The sequence below is a fragment of the Pongo abelii genome, chromosome 14 (genome assembly GCF_028885655.2).
Source record: "Pongo abelii isolate AG06213 chromosome 14, NHGRI_mPonAbe1-v2.0_pri, whole genome shotgun sequence".
Taxonomy (NCBI): Eukaryota; Metazoa; Chordata; class Mammalia; order Primates; family Hominidae; genus Pongo; species Pongo abelii.
The window spans coordinates 50,122,589-50,142,941 of record NC_071999.2 but is presented as its reverse complement, the minus strand read 5'-3'; the positions used below and the strand labels follow the sequence as shown (position 1 = coordinate 50,142,941).

General features: G+C 38.4%; 1 protein-coding gene across 1 annotated transcript in view; it reads right to left on the bottom strand.

Moving 5' to 3' along the window:
- The window catches only part of GTF2F2 (general transcription factor IIF subunit 2), a 167,943-nt gene that overhangs the window by 127,693 nt on the left and 19,897 nt on the right, over positions 1–20,353 (bottom strand). The window contains exons 3-4 of the mRNA XM_002824236.6: positions 9,765–9,783; positions 7,696–7,840 (exon numbers count right to left, since the gene is read on the bottom strand). Of these exons, the coding sequence (XP_002824282.1) occupies positions 7,696–7,840; positions 9,765–9,783 (164 nt within the window). The remainder of the gene's footprint in view (positions 1–7,695; positions 7,841–9,764; positions 9,784–20,353) is intronic.

Here is a 20,353-nt window from a genome sequence, read left to right as displayed (position 1 = left end):
GAGGCGGAGGTTGCAGTGAGCTGAGATCGCGCCACTGCGCTCCAGCCTTGGCGACATAGTGAGACTGAGTCTCAAAAAAAAGAAAGAAAAAAAAACACTTACCTTTATTTTTCATTTACTATACTTGCAGGACAGTACCATACAGGACAGATGATAAATTCTACAATTTCAGTCAAGTTTTCAAAAGACTGGTAATTTAGCATCTTCAAAGAGCATTACCATTGCTATACATTCTTCTTCAAATAAAACTAGTATGTTCTTAGTCATATGTGTAATTGGTACATGTTACCAAATTCAAGTTTGAAAGTAAATACGTACCATCAGTGAACTCAGCTGCTACTTTATCTGGGGAATATGTCCATGACAATATGTAGAGTGGCTAACCAAGTGTCACAGAATATGGTACTGAGCTAATCTGATTAGCCAAGAGAAAGTTTAAAAAATCATCTGTGCCAAAATATAATGAGCAAAAAATAAAGTGAGGAACAAAGGGATTTAACATTCGATTCTGAACCTCAAGTGTCTTAAGAAAACCACTTTGAATCAAGAATATCTGAAGGGAGACTAGCCATCTCTTGAGTAACTAAAACAAGCTATCCCACTTGAAAACCATTCTAAAAAGTACCATTAGAGTACTAGTAATTCTAGGAGGAAATAAATGATTTCAACATGTTTGCTTTAATGAACCCATCACTCGGTGCTCAATCCCAAGCCACAGATGTGCTCAATGCTATACTAGGCACCATGGAGATAAACATGAGATACAGTCCTCTGCCCACAAGGTTTAATAACAGGACAAAACGAGCTAACCTACTACCATACAAGTCTAAATGAAGGAAGAATCAACAAAGGCTGGATCAGAAAGGGAAGGCTGATTATGACTATAGAAGACAAATCCCTGACAGAGGAAAAAGAAGGGGAAAAACAGAGGTCCCTGTGCAGGAAGGTATGGTAAAGGTGAGAGATTTCCACAGATGGGGCTGGAAAAGGGCTGGGGATGATGGGTGGAGTTTTCAGAGGATTGCTTTGGATTAAGTGATGTATTAGTCTGTTTTCACACTGCTGATAATGACATACCCAAGACTGGGTAATTTATAAAGAAAAAGAGGTTTAACAGACTCAGTTCCACACGGCTGGGGAGGCCTCACAATTGTGGCAGAAGGCAAAAGGCATGTCTTACATGGCGGCAGACAAGACAGAATGAGAGCCAAGGGAAAGGGGAAACCCCTTATCAACCCATCAGATCTCACGAGGCTTATTCACTACCACAAGAACAGTATGGGGGAAGCTGCCTCCACGATTCAATTATCTCCCACCAGGTCCCTCTCACAACACGTGGGAATTATGGGAGCTAAAATTCAAGATGAGATTTGGGTGGGGACAGAGACAAACCATATCAAGTGGTATCCAGAAATGTGTATATGTGATTCCTACTACAGAAACGACAAAACGACCAAATAGGAGAATAAGAGGAGGCTAAGAATTATGATGGCCAAGGCAATAGAAGAATAATGTATCACTGGCAGAAACACGGATATATAGAGAATAAGGAAATGGATAAATGAATTTGATTTTCTATCTCCTGGTTTCAGGTAATAAATCCAAGTGGCAGACTGGGCACAGTGGCTCATGCCTATAATCCCAGCACTTTGGGAGGCCAAGGCAGGTGGACAGCTTTGCACGCAGGAGTTCGAGACCAGCCTGGGCAACATGGCGAAACCCTGTCTCTACAAAAAAAATACCAAAAAAATAAAAAACTAGCCAGGCATGGTGGCATGCGACTGTAGTTCCAGCTACTCGGGAGGCTGAGGTGGGAGGACTGCCTGAGCCCAGGAGGCAGAGGTTGCAGTGAGCTGAGATCGTGCCACTGCACTGCAGCCTGGGTGACAGGATGAGACCCATCTCCCCCCACCAAAAAAAGAATCCAAGTGGACTGTCTGTTAAGACAACTAAAGATATAAAGCTGGATATCAGGTGAGCGAGTAGATCTCTGTCACTGCTACCACTCTAATCCAAGCTTCTGTCATGTCCCCCCTGCATTACTATAACAGCCTCCTGGTTCCAGCCCTGCCCCGACTCCATGGTCTCTTCTCAACCTACCAGTCAGAGCAAGTCTTTAAGATGTAAATCAAATTATATCACTATTCTGCTTAAAACTCTCCAGTGACTTCCCACTTCACTAAAAGTAAAATCCAAAATACTTTTCATAGTTTAGAAATCTTTTCATGATCTGCCACCGCCAACACCCACCCTTCTTCCCTAGCCTAATTAGCCCACTACTCTTCCCCCTTGCTCATCTGCTTTATCCACACTGACCTCTTGGCCACTCCATGAACAAGCCAGTCTTGTTCCCAACTTGGAGCATTTAGTCATTACTGTTCTCTGTCTGCCTTAAAAACTCCTTGCTGGCTAACTCACTCCACATGGCTACCCCTTTTGCCTCCTTCAAGACTGTTCAAATTTCACCTTCTCAATGAGGTCCCACCACCAACCTGATACTCCTGAGCCTACTTCTCACTTTATTCCTAGAAAATTTATCAACTTCTAGCCAGCAATATAATTTACTTATGTTTATTGTTATCTCCTCTTAGTAAAATGTAAGCACCACAAGGGCTGAGCCTTTGCTTGCTAAAGTATCCCAAGCCTAAAAGGGGGTCTGAAAAAACCAGGCACAAACATTAATTTATTGAATTAATGAACTGCTACAAAGGCATCAAAGATAATGAAAAATGAAAGCAAAAAAGTCACTGCATTATCAGCTCTAAGCCTGCCCATTTCTTTCAATATTTTCTAACTCAGTAATGGTTTCACTATCCCTCCAGATGCTCAGGCCAAAAAAAGCCTGGAAACCATTCTAGGCTTCTCAATCCTCCAATTTCCTTATAGCCGATTCATCACCAAAAGCTGTCAAAATAACCTCTAATTCTGGTCGACTTACCTGATGGCAAAAAAGATTTTTAAAAAATTACCTCTATTATCCCTTGAGTACGTTCTATATTTTCCACTCCCATTGCACCAATTCAAACTTTTTTCATCTCTAACCTAGACTATGACATCCACAACTAAGTTTTTTGCTTTAACGAATTTTTATTTAATGAATTTTTAGATAGCTATGACAGAGGATGACAGATAAAAGAATGCCAAGTGAAGAACTGGATCCTTGAAGGCTAGAAAAATGAATTTATCCTTACTATCTTTCATCCTATTCATATACTTCCAGGTCCAGCTCAAATATTATCTCCACTTCTGAAGCCAGTTCCCTCAGGCAAAGTACACATGCTTTTTTCCTCTTTGTACATAACTCCATTAGAGCATTTGTAGCATTTATTCACTTACCAGTTGCCTCAGTGCACAGGAGGCTAATCTTATTCTAGCACAGGGCTTAGCACCAAAAATATCTGTTGAACAGATGAATGAACATTTTTGTCTAGAATTGGCAGTTATAAATAATAATATCTAAGAGCCAGACATGGTGGTGCATGCCTGTAGTCCCAGCTACTCAGGAGGCTGAGGTGGGAGGATCACTTGGGCCCAGAAGTTCAGCCTGGGCAACACAGTGAGACACTGCCTCTAAAAAAAAAAGAAGAAAATCTAACTTTGAATAAAAGTAGGAATGCCAAAGAGGATGCCAAAGGCAGAAAAAATAGAAATGATCTATAGTTACCAATAAATAGTAAATACAAATACTAAACTGAAGACCCAAGGCGGGGAAATGTAAGGCCAAACACATGAGGTATTTCCACAGAGATAAGGGTAATGGATAAGCGAGCTCCATGAAAATAACAGAAAAATATTAATAGATCATTTTGAATTTCATAGAGGAAAGCAGAAGTGGAAGAAAGGGTAACCCAAAATAGCCCATAAAAATAAAATATATTCTCTCAGACAGGAACACCGAATTAGAAATAAATTGAGTTCATAAAATGTTGATGACATGCAGATTATTTTAATTAATGAGAAAACACTGTATAACTTAATCATTAGTCTCCTCTAATTCCCTCTCCCTAAAAGATACCCAAATGTGCCAAATTCGATCATTAGGAAAATGGGCTCAAAGGAGGCCTCTCAAAAACCAGCAAAATCACATTAATAGGAGTAAAGTTATTAAAACTAAAACTCCTGACACACTGAACTAAAATGTGGTTTCAAGTTTCCTTACAAACTCTACATTTTATAGACCTGTGCACTAATAAAAAGAAACGAAGAGCCCAGAAAAGCAGGTACAGTCCTATGCTTGATAGAAAATGTAGAAATATTCCAGATAATGCCTACCTCATTTATATTTCAATGTAAAATCAACAGCTTACTCCCTATAAAATGGCTTAGTCACTTATACTTTGGCAGGTTCATGACTAACCAAGGTTAAAACTAGGGTAGTGGTTCTGTAGCTTTTCTGGGCCACAGATTCCTCTGAGATGCCAATGAAAGCTCTGGTACCATCCTATAGAAAAGAATGCACATATACAACATACATCTAACATTTTAAATATGTCACAGCAGTCACAGAGCCCTTGCTACTATTTATGACTTCCAAGAGATCCAAGGAACCCACTCGTAGAACTGTTGCTTTAATGACTAGAAAGAGCAAATACCTAACTAAGACTCCTCAGAGGAGATAAACTACTAACAATTCTAGAGCTTTTTTCTTGGTCATGCAGGCGATTGAGAAACATTTAACATAAAAATCCCTACTGGCTGAATTTTACCAAGTGATATACATCCAGATTGAGCTAAAATGCATGCACTTGCCTTAAAATAAACTTAAAACCTAAAGTGTTTAAAAATAAGGTGTAATATTAACAACAACAGCTAATATTTGAGCATTGTTCTAAGCATTTAAATGTATTCATATTTATATATAAATGTCAACGAATTATCCTCATTTCATAAATGAGGAAATTAAGGCACAGAAAGGTGCAAAGAGAATCAAGGAACAATGACTTGAAACAGAAATAATGAGGTTAAGAAGCAAAAAATTGTTATAGTGTATTACAACTAATAGCAACTTAGAACTGCATTTGTATTATCACAGTTCTACAAAGCAAGAACATACTGTCCAAGCCCCAGAATAAGGATGACAATCTTAATTCTCTTCCATATCCCTGCCAAGATAATCCTTATAAAACCACATTCCCTTTAGAGTACACTGTAGCCAGAAATGTGAACACGAAATGTTCAAAAAGAGCACAACACTAAAGTATTTTTAAAATGTAAAATGGAAGACTAATTTTGAGGCTAACAAATGTTAGCTTTCTAAATCACTGTCTTTGTAGAAGTACCAGAAATAAATCACGCTTTCAAAAAATTAGTCACTTAATAAGATGTAAAAAATCTGAAATAGGGTACTTTTTTCCACAAAAAAAAGTTCAAGTTTCTCTACCTCAAACTTTTATCAAGGCGAAGACTCCTTTTTACTATCTTGTTGCCATGCCTCTTCCACTCCAGGGACAATCACAAAAGTAGAGAAAACCTCATAGGTTCAACAGATCTTATTAAATCTCATCAATCAAAAGGAATAGAGTTGTTGAAACTAAAACTCTTTAACTCTTTTTTTTTTTGAGACTGAGTCTCCCTCTATCGCCCAGGCTGGAGTACAGTGGTGTGATCTTGGCTCACTTCTACCTCCACCTCCTGGGTTCAAGCGATTCTCCTGCCTCAGCTTCCTGAGTAGCTGGGATTACAGGCACCTGCCACCACGCCTGGCCAATTTTTTATTTTTAATAGAGACAGGGTTTCACCATGTTGGCCTGGTTGGTCTCGGACTCCTGGCCTCAGGTGATCTCCACCTTGGCCTCCCAAAGTGCTGGGATTATGGGCATGAGCCACCGTGCCCCGCCAAACCTAAAACTCTTAACATACTGAATTCAAATGTGCTTCTAATTTCAGACAAATTTCAGATTTTTAGATAGGCCTATACTATGCCCTGAACTATGTAGCATGCAATAAATATTTGTTGAAGGGTTGAATCTTCTCCAATATAAAATGGATGTATTGAAGATACTGTTACTTTAACATTTTATGCCTCCCATACTACTACACTACTAATTATTAGAGCATCAGAAAACTGCAATGAAACCAACCTTCTACCTTCAACTATATAACTGAAGAGTTATAATTTACCATTTTGTTATACTGTACATCCAAGGAAAAAAAGAATAATTTTTTAGATCATTTTATGTAGCTATTGGTAATCTAAGATACCACAAAAAAAATTCGACCGGCCCGGTGGCTCATGCCTGTAATTCCAGCACTTTGGGAGGCCGAGGCAGGTGGATCACGAGGTCAGGATGATCGAGACCATCCTGGCTAACACGGTGAAATCCCGTCTCTATTAAAAATACAAAAAAATTAGCCGGGCATGGTGGCGGGCGCCTGTAGTCCCAGCTACTCAGGAGGCTGAGGCAGGAGAATGGTGTGAACCCGGTAGGCGGAGCCTGCAGTGAGCCGAGATCTCTCCACTGCACTCCAGCTGGGCGACAGAGCAAGACTCCGTCTCAAACTAACAACAACAAAAAAACTTACGAGGATGTTCCTTTTTTTAAACAATGGTGTTCTTAACATACTATAATTTCTTATAGCTTTCTTTGAAATGCTTGATGAAATACAACAAAATCACAAATGTTTTCTTTTGTCAATAAGCTTTTTGAACTAGATAGAAGAAAATTAGCTCCATTAAACTAAGGTGGCCTGTTGCTTTAACAGTATTCTAAACTCAGTGACAGATAAAAATCCCAAAACAAGGAAAATATACTCACACTGAGTGTGTGCAACAAGAAAGTTCTCTCTGTATTTAATTCACAAATGGAAACATTTGCTTCTGATTTATTGAACTGTTAAAATATCTCATTGCAAACACATACAATCTTAAAACCCTATGCAGAAACTTCTTGGAAGCCAGTATCAACTAAAAGTTACCTCTATGCAATAAAAAGGCCCTCTTGGTATACAAAGCATACAAGATGAAAAATTCAGACTAAAATATTCCCTAATATCAAGCTGTATTTTTTAAGTACAACTCATACTTGCAGAATATCAATTTACTAAAACAAGTAAGGATGACCTTATCTTGGCAAAATTCAGAATACTGTTTCTTCAACATCTTAAAAGGCAGCTTGATGAACCACATTCTTCCATCTGCTTTGTTCTACATCTTCATATCCCAAATGGAAATTAAACCCTTCTCAAGTAATGGCCAACATTTCATAAATCACAAGAAAGTACACAGAGCAGAGAGGTAGCATAGTATGAATAACAGAGGTAGACAAAATGAGAGATGGAACAGTCTTGGTAATGACCTTAAAAAAGCAAACAGGAGGCTGGGCGCGGTGGCTCACACCTGTAATCCCAGCACTTTGGGAGGCCGAGGTGGGCAGATCACCTGAGGTAGGGAGTTAGAGACCAGCCTGACCAACATGGAGAAACCTCATCTCTACTAAAAATACACAATTAGCCGGGTGTGGTGGCGCATGCCTGTAATCCCAGCTACTCGGGGGGCTAAGGCAGGAGAATCACTTGAACCCAGGAGGTGGAGTTGGCGGTGAGCCGAGATCGTGCCATTGGACTCCAGCCCGGGCAACAAGAGCGAAACTCCATCGCAAAAAAAAAAAAAAAAAAAGCAAACAGGAGTGTATGTTGAGACAGAAAATCTATACAACATGTACAGGAATCACATTAAATAATTCCATTCCCACTTACCTGATGAGCTCTCAGTAAATACTGTTAATGTCTGTCCTCCAACACTTTGCAAGACAAATGGATGTTCTCTAGGAGCACTGACTGAAGCCGGTTTTCCACCAATATCATGAATATTTGCAAGATCCTCATTCAAAGTAAATGACACCTAACAGACACATTAACCAGAGATTATAACAGACTTCTGTATTCAAATTATATATAAAAAAATTTTAGTTATAAATCAAATTGTTTTTAAATGTGTTTTCCAGTCATTTCATTAAACACTTTATTAAAAACTCCTTAATACTTGGTCATAAAAAGAGAATATAAACTGGACACATTGGTGCACACCTATAATCCCTGCTACTTGGGAGGCTGAGGCAAGAGGATTCCTTGGGCCAGGAGTTCCAGGCTGTAGCTCACTATGAACAGCCATTGCACTCTGACCTTGGCAACACAGCAAGACCCTGTCTCTTAAAAAAAACAAAAGGGAGAAAGACAATCTATTCCCATTTGTCAGAATAATGGGGCTAATAAAAAAATAACAAAATCACATCCTTTGCAGCAATGATGCAGCTGGAAGCCATTATCCTATGTGAATTAGTGCAGAAACAGAAAACCAAATACCACGTGTTCTCACTTACAAGTGGGAACTAAACATTGGATAGACACAGACCTAAAGATGGGAACAACAGACATTGGGGACTCCAAAAAGAGCGAGGCAGAGAGGAAACCAAGGGTTAAAAAACTACCTATTAGTTACCATGTTCACTATTTGGGTGAAAGAATAAATATCAGCCCAAATCTCAGCATCATGCAATATACCTATGTAACAAACCTATACAGGTACCCCCGAAATAAAATAAAAATTACTAAACATAAGAAAATAAAAAACAAAAACAAAAACAAATAGAATAATGGGGCTAATCTATCATTATAAAAAAAGACAGTTTTCATGTTTTCTCTGGTCTGTAGCTGAAGAAGTCTCTACAAAACAGGAGTAAGATTATTTTTTCCAGCTGGGCGCAGTGGTTCACACCTGTAATCCCAGCACCTTGAGAGGCCGAGGCGGGCTGATCACTTGAGGTCAGGGGATTGAGACCAGCCTGGCCAACACGGCAAAGCCCTGTCTCTACTAAAAATACAAAAATTAGCCGGGTGTGACAGAACGAGACTCCATCTCACAAAAAACAAAACAAACAAACAAAAAAAAAGATGATTTTTTTCCCTAAAATCTCTGAGGTCTGAGGTCAAGGGATCATGTCTTACTATCTTGTATATCTTTAAGATCTAGCAGAGTGCCTGGCATATAGAAGGAAAATAATATTGCTGAATAAGTGAATATTTTAAGAATATTAAGAAAGCAATTATACTTCAGATGCGGGGGTATGAAGTGAACTATTTACTCTGAAAAGCTTAAACACTCCCATAAGCAGAGGATGTATTTATTTTGTAGGTCTTAATGACAACTGTATGAGTACATGGTATTATTTTTTAATGTTTTAACAAATACAACTCAACAGTTACAAGGATAGCTCAATAACAAGGTTTAGAATAAAAAGACATACATACTAGGTGTTCTTTCAAAATGCTTTTTATTATATACCAGATCTCCCCAAAAGAACATCACATTTTACACTAAACAGACTTATAAACAAAATTACTCATCTCCCAAGCATGTAGGAAGATCACGAAGTATTTATTAAACATCTCTACTATGTGGTAAGTACTGTAAATCACAAACTGGACTCAATGGGTCAGAATCTAAAGTTCTCAAAAAATCCATATCAAATGCCTTTGTCACACTGAAGTAATACTAATGTATTAGTAAAGTATTACAGAAGTTTTACTCAGTTTCATGGTACCAAGAGAGGGGAAATGTAGGTCAAAGAAGAAAAATGCTGAGAATGAACAACTAGAAAAGAGTCCATTCATTCACACAACGGTGGCATTTATACCTTTATGTGTTCCTAACCATCAGTCATGCACTTGATGTGGAGTTTTCCAAAATTCACACACTCTTTTTTCACTATTATTAATGAAAAGATAGTCTCATATTTTAACTAAAATTTCCATATAAATAATCTTACCTCAGTCCTTCCTTGAGTCCTAAAGGAGAGGAAAAGAAATATTTAAAATTATTTAGATTTCATGTTGTTTTCAAATGTGAGTTAAAAGCTTAAAAAAAAAACCTTCATATTTACATAAAATATTACATTTACAGAGATTAACCAATATTTACCCTTGACTCCCCACAACTATCCCATTTACAATCTTATGGGAAAAATAAACTCACATTAGTCACACATCATTATTTTGGATATTATGAGTTTATGTCACTTAACACTATTATAACTTCTGCTAGTTCTATTTTGTGCAAATAATGATCTTATTACAATTCTTTTTTCTTTTTTACATTTTCTTTTTCCTTTTTTTTTTTTTTTTTTGGAGACAGGGTCTCCCTCTATCAACCACAGTGGCCCAATCATGGCTCACTGCAGTCTTGACCTCCTAGGCTCAACTGATCCTCCCACCTCAGCCTCCCAAGTAGCTGGGTCTACAGGTGCATGCTTTCACACCCAGCTAACTTCTGTATTTTTTTTTTTTTTTGTAGAGACAAGGTCTCACCATGTTGTCCAGGCTGGTCTTGAACTCCTGGACCCAAACAATCCACCTGCCTCAGCCTCCCAAAGTGCTGGGATTACAGGTGTGAGCCACTACACCCAGCCTTATTACAATTCTTATCTTTATTTCTGAGCATTTTTGGCATTCAGCAGCATGTTAATATGTATACAGTATACATATCTGTATACATGTTAATATGTACACAGATCTATACAGTACTTCATCAAATTTTACTATTCATTTTATCTAGCTGAAGAGGTTTCATTTACCTAACAAAATCTTAAAGATCAAGTTATTACATTTAATAATTTAAATTACGAGCAATTTTCCTCTATTATAAAACAATATATGCCCACATATGAATATTTTTAATACAGACGAGCAAAAAATAAGTTTTAAAATAGCCACAATTCCATTGTTAACATCTTGGTGCAGTATCTTTCCACACTATTTTCTATATACTGTATTTGAATTACATTTTTAAATTTTAATTTTTTTTTACAAAGCAAAATCAATGTACATCCTATATAAGAACTTAATTTTTTAAAAGCATGTATTAAATACCTCTTACATGCAAAGTACTGAGTTAACCCTGTCCCAGCCAGCAGAAGGAATAAAAGGTACATCCATAAACTATAAAATGAGATAAATTTTAATGTTCAATTAAGGGAGCCGCAATGCACCAGGATCGGACAGGAAGAAGCCATTTCTTCCATTTTAAGAGTTGAGGAATGATCCAACAAAGAGGGAACTCTGAGCTCAGCCTTAAAGGGTACTAAGATTGCAATAAGTTGAAGTGGGGAAATACAGTACCAGAAGTGAGAGTTGAACAAAAGTCACAAAAGGGTCTGATCACAAATGAGTGATCAGATTTGGCTAAAAGGGAAAGGCAAAATAAGAAAGGGGAGGAGATAAACTCTAAAGCAAGTGGGGCTCAACCATAGAAGCTCTTGAATACCACAGTACAAAGTACAGACTTTATTCTTTGGGCAATGGAGATCTGTAGATATTGTTTGACCAAAAGAATAACAAGTACAAACATTCCCTACAGGAAACTTGCACTAGAAAATAAATACAGAATAGACTAAAGGTGACTAGAGATAGGAAGACTCAATTAGAAAACCACTGTTTCTCCATAACATTCAGTTTGGTTCCAACCTGCCTTCATTCACTAGCTCAGTTAATCACTAATTCTATTATGAAGGGTCTACTATACCATCCACTATGCATTGTGCTAGGTACATAGTACAGTATTGAGTGTGGATCCTTGACCTCAAGGAAGTCTCAGTTTAATGAAAATAGACACGTCCAATCCATAAACAACTACAAATAAGACAGTTATATCTTGCCATAACAACAAAAACTTTATGGCAAAGGTATAGATCATAAATGTACCTGTCATGGAAATGCAAATTGTAAAGCCAGGAAAAGAAGTGAGTGAGGGATGAAATCGAAAACATGGGGGATTTCCAGGCTAAGGGAATAGCCCAAATAAAAAAAGCAGGTATCTAGCACATTCTTTCTGACACTAGTGAATGGCAGCCCAGAGTCAAATGGTAAAGAATCACTTAGGACAGACTAAGGATTCCAGATTTTTCCACAGATTTGTTTACTGTAGGACTTCTCAGTCTTTCATATATTAAAATGCAATGTCAATCTCTTTTTTGTTGAGGAAGTATCTTAAAACGAGACGAGAAAATTGTAAGATTTCACATAAAAATATGAATTTCCAGCTTCTCTTACAAGAATTAGAGATATGGCAAAGATTGGCCCCCAATTCAGCATGACAACAATACCCTCAACTTGCATTTTGAGGCAGGCACTAAATTCACCACAGTCCCTTCTCTAGCACTCCTGAATTTAGCTTCTAGAGCTCAATTTAACGTAACTGCCTTTAATTTAGCTACCCATGTAAGGCAGAGGTGCTGTAGACAAAACAAAGGAAAAGATGCAGAAGACACTTCCATAATGTTTACAGAATTCTACTGAGGCTAAGGCAAACACCCACATAGAAAGTAAAGAAAGCTTGAAGCAGCTAGTGGTAGAATTAAGGAAGAGATACATAGCAGGTCATTAAATTGTTAAAACTAAGAGAAGAGGAAATGACTGGAAGTGGGCAGCATAGGAAAAAAGATGAATTAAAGATCATGTTGACATTTTCAGTCTTGGTAACTAAATGCAATCAGGGAACACAGGAGGAGAGGACAACTTTATTTTCACACATATATAATTATAACAGCATCTTAACTGGAATGACAGATTGATGAGCTCTAGATGAGTTAATACTCTCTAGAAAAAAAAGCTAATCCTTGAAGACTTAACACTTATTTAAAAAGAATGACATATTCCCTTGTCTTGGTGTGTGAATGTATGAAGTACACATAACCTTTTGTTATTCTACATTACAACTGTAATATACCCTTTGTATGATGACCTGTGCGCAAAATTTTAAATGCTAATTATTGTACAATACAGTGCTATCTTCAGAAATTAATGAAGTAAACATCTGGCCATCCTTTCATTAAATTTCTCAGAATGCTGTGCATTTTCTCCTTTACTACTCTGAGACTATTTCTCAATACCCCACGGCTACTTTTTTAGATTCCGGTCTCATTCTTTTTGCCTTTCTTAATTTGTATTAATCATGTCTTTCCTTTTTCTTACACTTTTAAAATACTTCTTGGATTTGGTACCAATGGGGCCTGGCTTTTCACTAACAGCCAGTAAGCAACACCTTTTCCAGGTTAAGAAAACCAATAAAACAATATCAATATTCAACTGTTGGCTCTTGTTGGTTTGGTTTGGTTTTCTTTTTGTGACAGGGTCTTGACCTGTCACTCAGGCTAGAGTGCAGTGGCATGATGATGGCTCACTGCAGCCTTGACCTCCTGGGCTGAAGTGATCCTCCCACCTCAGCCTCTGGAGTAGCTGAGACCACAGGCGCTCATTACCTTATCTAGCTAACATTTATTTTTATTTTTGTAGAGACAGGGTCTCACTATGTTGCCCCAGCTGGTTTTGAACTCCTAGACTCAAGTGATCCTCCTGCCTTGGCCTCGCAAAGTGCTGAGATTACAGATATAAGCCACCGTTATTCTTTTGGTCAAAAAAAAAAAAAATAGGAATTTAATTCCCATTCATACTTCCTCTAACTGAACAACTGAGCTCAAAAACCATTAGGTGAAGCCAAACAACGTTGGTATTTTCTTCAGAGTGGGTTGGATAGGTCATAGTCCAAATGGGGTGAAGAGGATGCCACTGGGGTGAAGCAGGCAAGCAGGGGCAAGGTATCAGAGCCCAGTCAGGTAAGGAGGGCATCACTATAAAGGAGTGGCTCAGTAAGAAATGTGTCAGAGCCTAGCAGGTGAGAGCATCCACATATAGGAGGACAACCTGAAACAGCATGCTGGACCCTTAGTGGGGTAAGGAGGCATTCCTATGGAGGAGGGGAGAAGCCTCAGAACAGGAATGAAAGCCTGAACAGGGTGAGGAGGGTGTCCCAGTGGAGGACAGCGAAAGTGGCAGTACACTGAGGGGAGCTACAGCCCAAGCAGGGTGAGTAGGGTATTCGCACATGGAGTTGGGAACGGACTGAACAAGTAAGAACAGAGGCCCAAACAAATAAGTAACTATATTAAGGACAACAGGAACCAGGTTTCTCACTTTTGGAAAAGAAGTACAAGTAAGAGAAGGAAGAAAACTGGAACAAAGCATGTGGTATTTTATTGGAACTGGATATATTAGTGCAAACTCATTTCAATATATGTAAATATAGAAATATAGATGTAAAGAGGGATGTGTGTGTGTGGGGGGGGTGTGTGAGTGTGTGTACATTTGCTCCCTAGCTCTGTTCACTGAGAAGGCCTTGGAAGCAGCAATAAGCATTTGGGGTATCCAGATCTTAGTTTCTAAATATCATTCTCCCCTAAATATCATTTGGTTTCTAAATATCATTCTCTCCTAAAAGGAACCATGGCCAACTCCTTGGAGAAATGGCTAACTCCAGGGCTTAGGCAGAAATATATAAGATGAGTCTAAAACACCTCTCTATGTCAAAAAAATAACAAGTGCTCAAAGAATGATGAAGACATGTCAAAAGAGCATAAATATTTTACCATTAATTTATCCTCATATATTAATCTTTCCATCACTCACCTATTACTTCCATGGGATAAGTTCCTAGCAGTTGATGGAATTAAAGAAACAAAGAGAAATTTACAGAATTGCTGGGTGAAAGGCATGAATATTTTGTTATTAATTTTTATAGCTTTCTCATTATCCCAGTCCCACTCTACTGGATGAGCTCATTTGTCTGTCTCTCTAGATAACGGCAGCATCAAGAACTGAATAAAATGCTTGAGCTGTGAGCTAACTGGCAGAGAAAATAGTGGGATTGTTATTCTATGTTGTTTTGAGCAGGAATATGTGTGCATGTTGTGTAAGGTATACACAAACACATATATGTTGCCAGACCGCCTTTCAGAAAGTTTGTAACAAATTAAACTCCCATCATCATATCATCAGTATAACACTGTTCTAAACTCAGTTAATTTTATAACAGAAAAATTGTGTCCCATTAATTTTTTGTTTCCATACTTTTTATTATTAGTGGGTCCCCACATGACCCAGAATGTTAAACGTGTTTAGAAATAAAGCTAGAAATAAGCACTTTGGGAGGCCGAGGTGGGTGGATCACAAGGTCAGGAGATCGAGACCATCCTGGCTAACACAGTGAAACGCCGTCTCTACTAAAAATACAAAAAATTAGCTGGTTGTGGTGGCGAGCACCTGTATTCCCAGCTACTTGGGAGGCTGAGGCAGGAGAATGGTGTGAACCCGCACCGAGATCGCACCACTGCACTCCAGCCTGGGCGACTGAGCGAGACTCTGTCTCAAAAAAAAAAAGAAATAAGCTAGAAATAAAAGTCTCAGGGAGAAGCCATATTATTAGTACAGGCTACGTGATTATCAATAAGATACAACATATATCAAACATTTGGACAACTGAAGTATTCTGAGGCAGGATGGTGATGTACAAAGAAGGTTGCCTTTAAAATTAAACAAGCTAAAGCAAAACTATAAACTAATTTTTTTTTTGAGACCGAGTTTTGCACTTGTTGCCCAAGCTGGAGTGCAATGATGAGATCTCCGCTCACTGAAACCTCCGCTCCCCCGGGTTCAAGCGATTCTCCTGCCTCAGCCTCCCGAGGAGCTGGGATTATAGTCATGCACCAACACATCTAGTTAATTTTTGTATTTTCAGTAGAGACGGGGTTTCACCACATTGGCCAGGCTGGTCTTGAACTCCTGACCTCAGGTGATCCACCTGCCTCAAGCCTCCCAAAGTGTTAGGATTACAGGTGTGAGCCACCGTGCCCAGACCAGCAAAACTATAAACTAATTAAAATGTGGCACACATCAGATGTCCAAAGATACAAAAATAATCCAGGTACATTGGTTTAGAAATATCATATAAATTGTTTGATAAAAATGGTCCAAATGTTACCAACTGTCAGAACAAGCTGTTATTCTCATCTTATTCACAACTGGACTCTCCTTTTTTCGAGTATTAAGACAGAACCAAATTCAGGAAGAGCTGCATTCCAAGCTGCATGTCTTTTCCCTCCTCTCTGCCTCTCCCAATCTCTCCACCCACAGCCCTGTCTTCTGGAATGAGCAGTCACGCCATACAGATCTCCTAGTTTCTGGCCTGCGCCACACAGCAAGCTGCTGCTGAGCTTCGGAAGATGTGGTAGGGCGGGGAGGTCCTCCCACACCACATTAGACACAATGCAGTATCTACTATCTGGCCTGTGTAGTATGCGTGGTTACGACAGCAGGAGAACTCTTATTAACTATGTATTTTACATGCATTTGAACCTATGAGGTATTAATATCATCTCCTCAGATGAGGAAACAGAGTAAACAGTTTACCCAAAGTCACATAGCTAGTAAGTGATAGGGTAAGGACTAAACCTCAGGCTAATTCCCAGGTCCATACTCATAACCAGTATGCCACACTGCCTTTCTAAAATCTTGGTTGTTTTCATTTTTTACCCAAATATACGTTTTTTTAAACCACAGGTAACCTATAACCTATAAACCTACAAACTTAGAAGTTAATCTGCCTCTAGGAATGAGTAGTTGATTCTACATTTAAAATATGTGAGTACAGTTTACCTGGTCTGCCCTACATCTTCTCTTAACAGCCCTAGACTTTCAAACGTTCCTTATAAGACATTAATTTTTTTTTCAGCTTTCTGATTATCCTAGTCTCACTCCACTGAATGATCTTATTCATCCATGTCTCTCTTTAAGTGCAGCACTAAGAACTGAACATAATGTTTTCACTGTGAGCTGACTGGCAAAGAAAGGAGTAGGATTATCATTCCACTTCATTCTAAACAACAGACATCTATCAATGGAGCCTTTTGTTTATAGGCTCATAAATTTGATGACTCATGTTGAGCTCAAAATCAACTAAAATCCTGATAACCTAGTCACGTGCACTGTAAGACATTCCCCACCCATCCTACACTTGTTTAATAGTGAATTTAGTTAATTCAGTAACAGCAATGAAAACTAAGTAAATTAGTAAAGTAAACAAGACAGCCTGGAGAATATAGCCAGGAGACCAACTAGGGAACAAGCTGTTTTCAAGCATTTTCATAGCAGTCTTAGGGTACTAATTACTATAAGTCTGTTCGCATCACTAGAAGTCTCTAGATCTTCTACAAGACTGATTATGTGTTACGTTAGGTAGAAAATCTGCTAGACCTGTTGCCTACATATAAAACATACAAACACGCACAATTTGCTCCTTATTTGTCTCTGATATTGGCATAGATAGAAACCACTAGATTCCCTTTTAAGAAATTCTGAGAGCCAGACGTGGTGGCTCATGCCTGTAATCCTAGCACTTTGGGAGGCCAAGGCAGGCAGATCACTTGAGGTCAGGAGTTCAAGACCAGCCTGGCCAAGATGGTGAAACCCTGTCTCTACTAAAAATAAAAAAAATTAGCCGGGCATGGTGGCAGGCGCCTGTAATCCCAGCTACTCAGGAGGCTGAGGCACGAGAATTGCTTGAACTCAGGAGGCGGAGGTTGCAGTGAGCCAAGATCACGCCACTGTGCTCCAGCCTGGGCAACAGAGCCAGACTCCGTCTCAAAAAAATAAATAAATAAATAAAAAACTAAAAAAAATGTTGGGCTTAGTTTTTCTTCAACTGTGGTTGAGGAAACTGATCTGAATGAAATAATTTCAACTCACTTCTACTGAGGTTTTACTTTCAAAAGAATTCAAGACTAAAATGAGAAAAACAAGGAATGTAAGTACCAGCCAGGTACTCTAGAGAAGAGATCAAGATGCAACAAAGTAAATCAAAGCCTTAGAACTACATATAAGAGAGAACAACAAAGAAAGCAAAATCAGACTTCTGTGCTATGTTCTGAAATTAGCAAAACTAAGCCTAAAGGGGTTAGAAAAATACCTCGCTCTGGTTAGTGGATTTAAAACATAACAATGTTTTAAAACTTTGTCCGTATTAAACACCCAAAATGATTTTTGTATGGAGAGTAATCTGGAGGCTTACATACCAAGCAGTTACCCGTGGCCACCTCTAAAGCATGTGAATGGGGAAAACAGAGACCTTTTCATTTTGTAAAAATTTAAAAGGAAAAAAAACAAGGAAGTAAGTATTACTTATACACTAAAACACACACACATAGTATTTCTAAGGAACTTTGGTTGGATTCCTAGAGAAATCAAACAATGCCAGCTCATAAATCAGCCTAGTAATGCACAGAACAACTACCCACCGTCCTCACCCCTACCCCTACACACACATCTGCCAACATTTAGGACAACTATATTATCAAAACCAGGACACCCTGGAGAGTGGAAAAGGGGATGCTATTAATAATTGCATAGGGAAACACATAAACTGGGAGGGTTCCAGGCAAACCTGGAGGTTTAGCCACCCTATGGGGATTAGATGCAACTATGTGGACCATCTGTTTTAAACTAAGAAAGAAAAAGACCTTGACATTTTCTACCAAGCAAGGATTCATAAGGAAAAATTGCAGCATGCCCATTATTGCTTATTTAGCATGCTATCTTTAATATTTTACTTTAGTGATCAAAGTGGTACTTGAGATTTACATGGGTTTCTCTCAGCCTTGTTTCCTTTCACTCTTTTTCCTGTAATCTTTTCCCCCTGCTCCCAAAAAGAGATATTATATTTCTGAACCAGGTATTTTCTTTACATAGAGGTTTTCAGGAATGTATTATTCATGGTGGGACATGAATATTACATGGAAGGAGAACATTTGAGTTTACAAATATTTTAACAAATGCTAAGCTATTTAATGTTTTATAAACATTCTATGGGTTGGGAAGGCATTATTATCCACATTTTACAAACAAGAAGTGTAAGGCCCAAAGACAAACAACTATCAACAGCCATTCAGGACTAGAAGCCAGGTCTTGAGCTGTATTGTGAAGGCACTCCACAATACCATGAGGTTCATCATCTAAGTACTTTCTTTAGCCTGCCTTTCTTCAGTGACATACATTGCTGAGATTTTATCTTGGTTGTGGCTCCCATTTCAGTAAAACCTAATATAAAAAACTCTGAAGTTCATTACAGAACAGTAGCTAATTAGGTGCATTACAAAGAACTTCACATTGAGGGAAAAAAAACCCCGTAGATTTCAATATTATTTTTCTCTTTCAATAAAAGTATGACAACTCATAAAAATGTGATACATCTACAACTTTCCAGGAATATGTTCATCTTATAAACTTAAATATGCAAATAAATAACTATTTCCATATTATCTTAATGGATTCATATAAAAGCCCTGCAAAAAGGCAACTTTTAGAATAAGAAATCTAAAGTCAGAAGATTCAGTGACTTGTACAAAGTCTCACTCATAGTAAATGATTGAACTAGAACTAAGACATGCTGGAGTTTTCTGACCAATAAAAGGCCAGAATACAAGCCTGACTCCACTATGAACATATACTCAATCATTCCTTGAGAAAACGAGATATTACAGTTGGCCCCCTATATCTGAGTGGTCAATATTCGTGGAGTCAACCAACTGCAAACTGAAAATATTTTAAAAACTGGCTGGGCATGGTGGTTCATGCCTGCAATGCCCACACTTTGGGGGCTGAGGAGGGAGGATCCCTTAAGCCCAGGAGTTTGAGACCAACCTAGGCAACACAGGGAGACTCTGCCTCTACAAAAAAAAAAAAAAAAAAAAAATTAGCTGGGCATGGCAGTGCTTGCCTGTAGTCCTGGGCAACAGAGTGAGACCCTGTTTCAAAAAAAAGAGAAAAACAAAATAGTAACAACTATTTACATAGTTTTTACACTGTATTAGTTATAGGTAATCTAGAGATGCTTTAAAGTATACAGAAGGATGTGTGTAGGTTATACGTAAATACTGTGCCATTTTACATAAAGGACTTGAGCATGGTAGATTTTGGTATGGGAGATGGGGCATGCCAGATACCAATCTCCTGCAGGCACTGAGGGACGACTGTACTTGTCCCCACCTAACTTTAGAACACAGTGTCTACTATGCCAAGCATTGTTCTAGACAATGGAGACATAGTAATCATCAAAACAAAAATCCTGACCTGGTAGAGTTTATAATTTAGTAGGCGATATGAACAACACACAAACAAATATACAGTATGTCAGATGGGTATAGTAGAAGGAGAATAAATAACAACACAAAAGAACAGTGAATAATAAGAGGGTAAGGGAGATAGAGCCTACAGGGTGCTATTTTACATATGGTGGCCAGAAAATACCTCAGTGAGCTGAAATTGTGAACAGAGACAGAAAAGAAATGTGGGAGCAAGGCATGGGGATTACCTAAAGGAAGAGTGTTCCAGAGAGAAAAAACAGAAGAATAACAATTATTAAGTTTGAGATGCTTCTGAAACATCTGAGGACACAGTCCAAACATCAATGACACAGTGAGAATTATGAACGTGGACAGAGAGAGAGGTGTGTAAATACATTTTTTGATTTTTACTT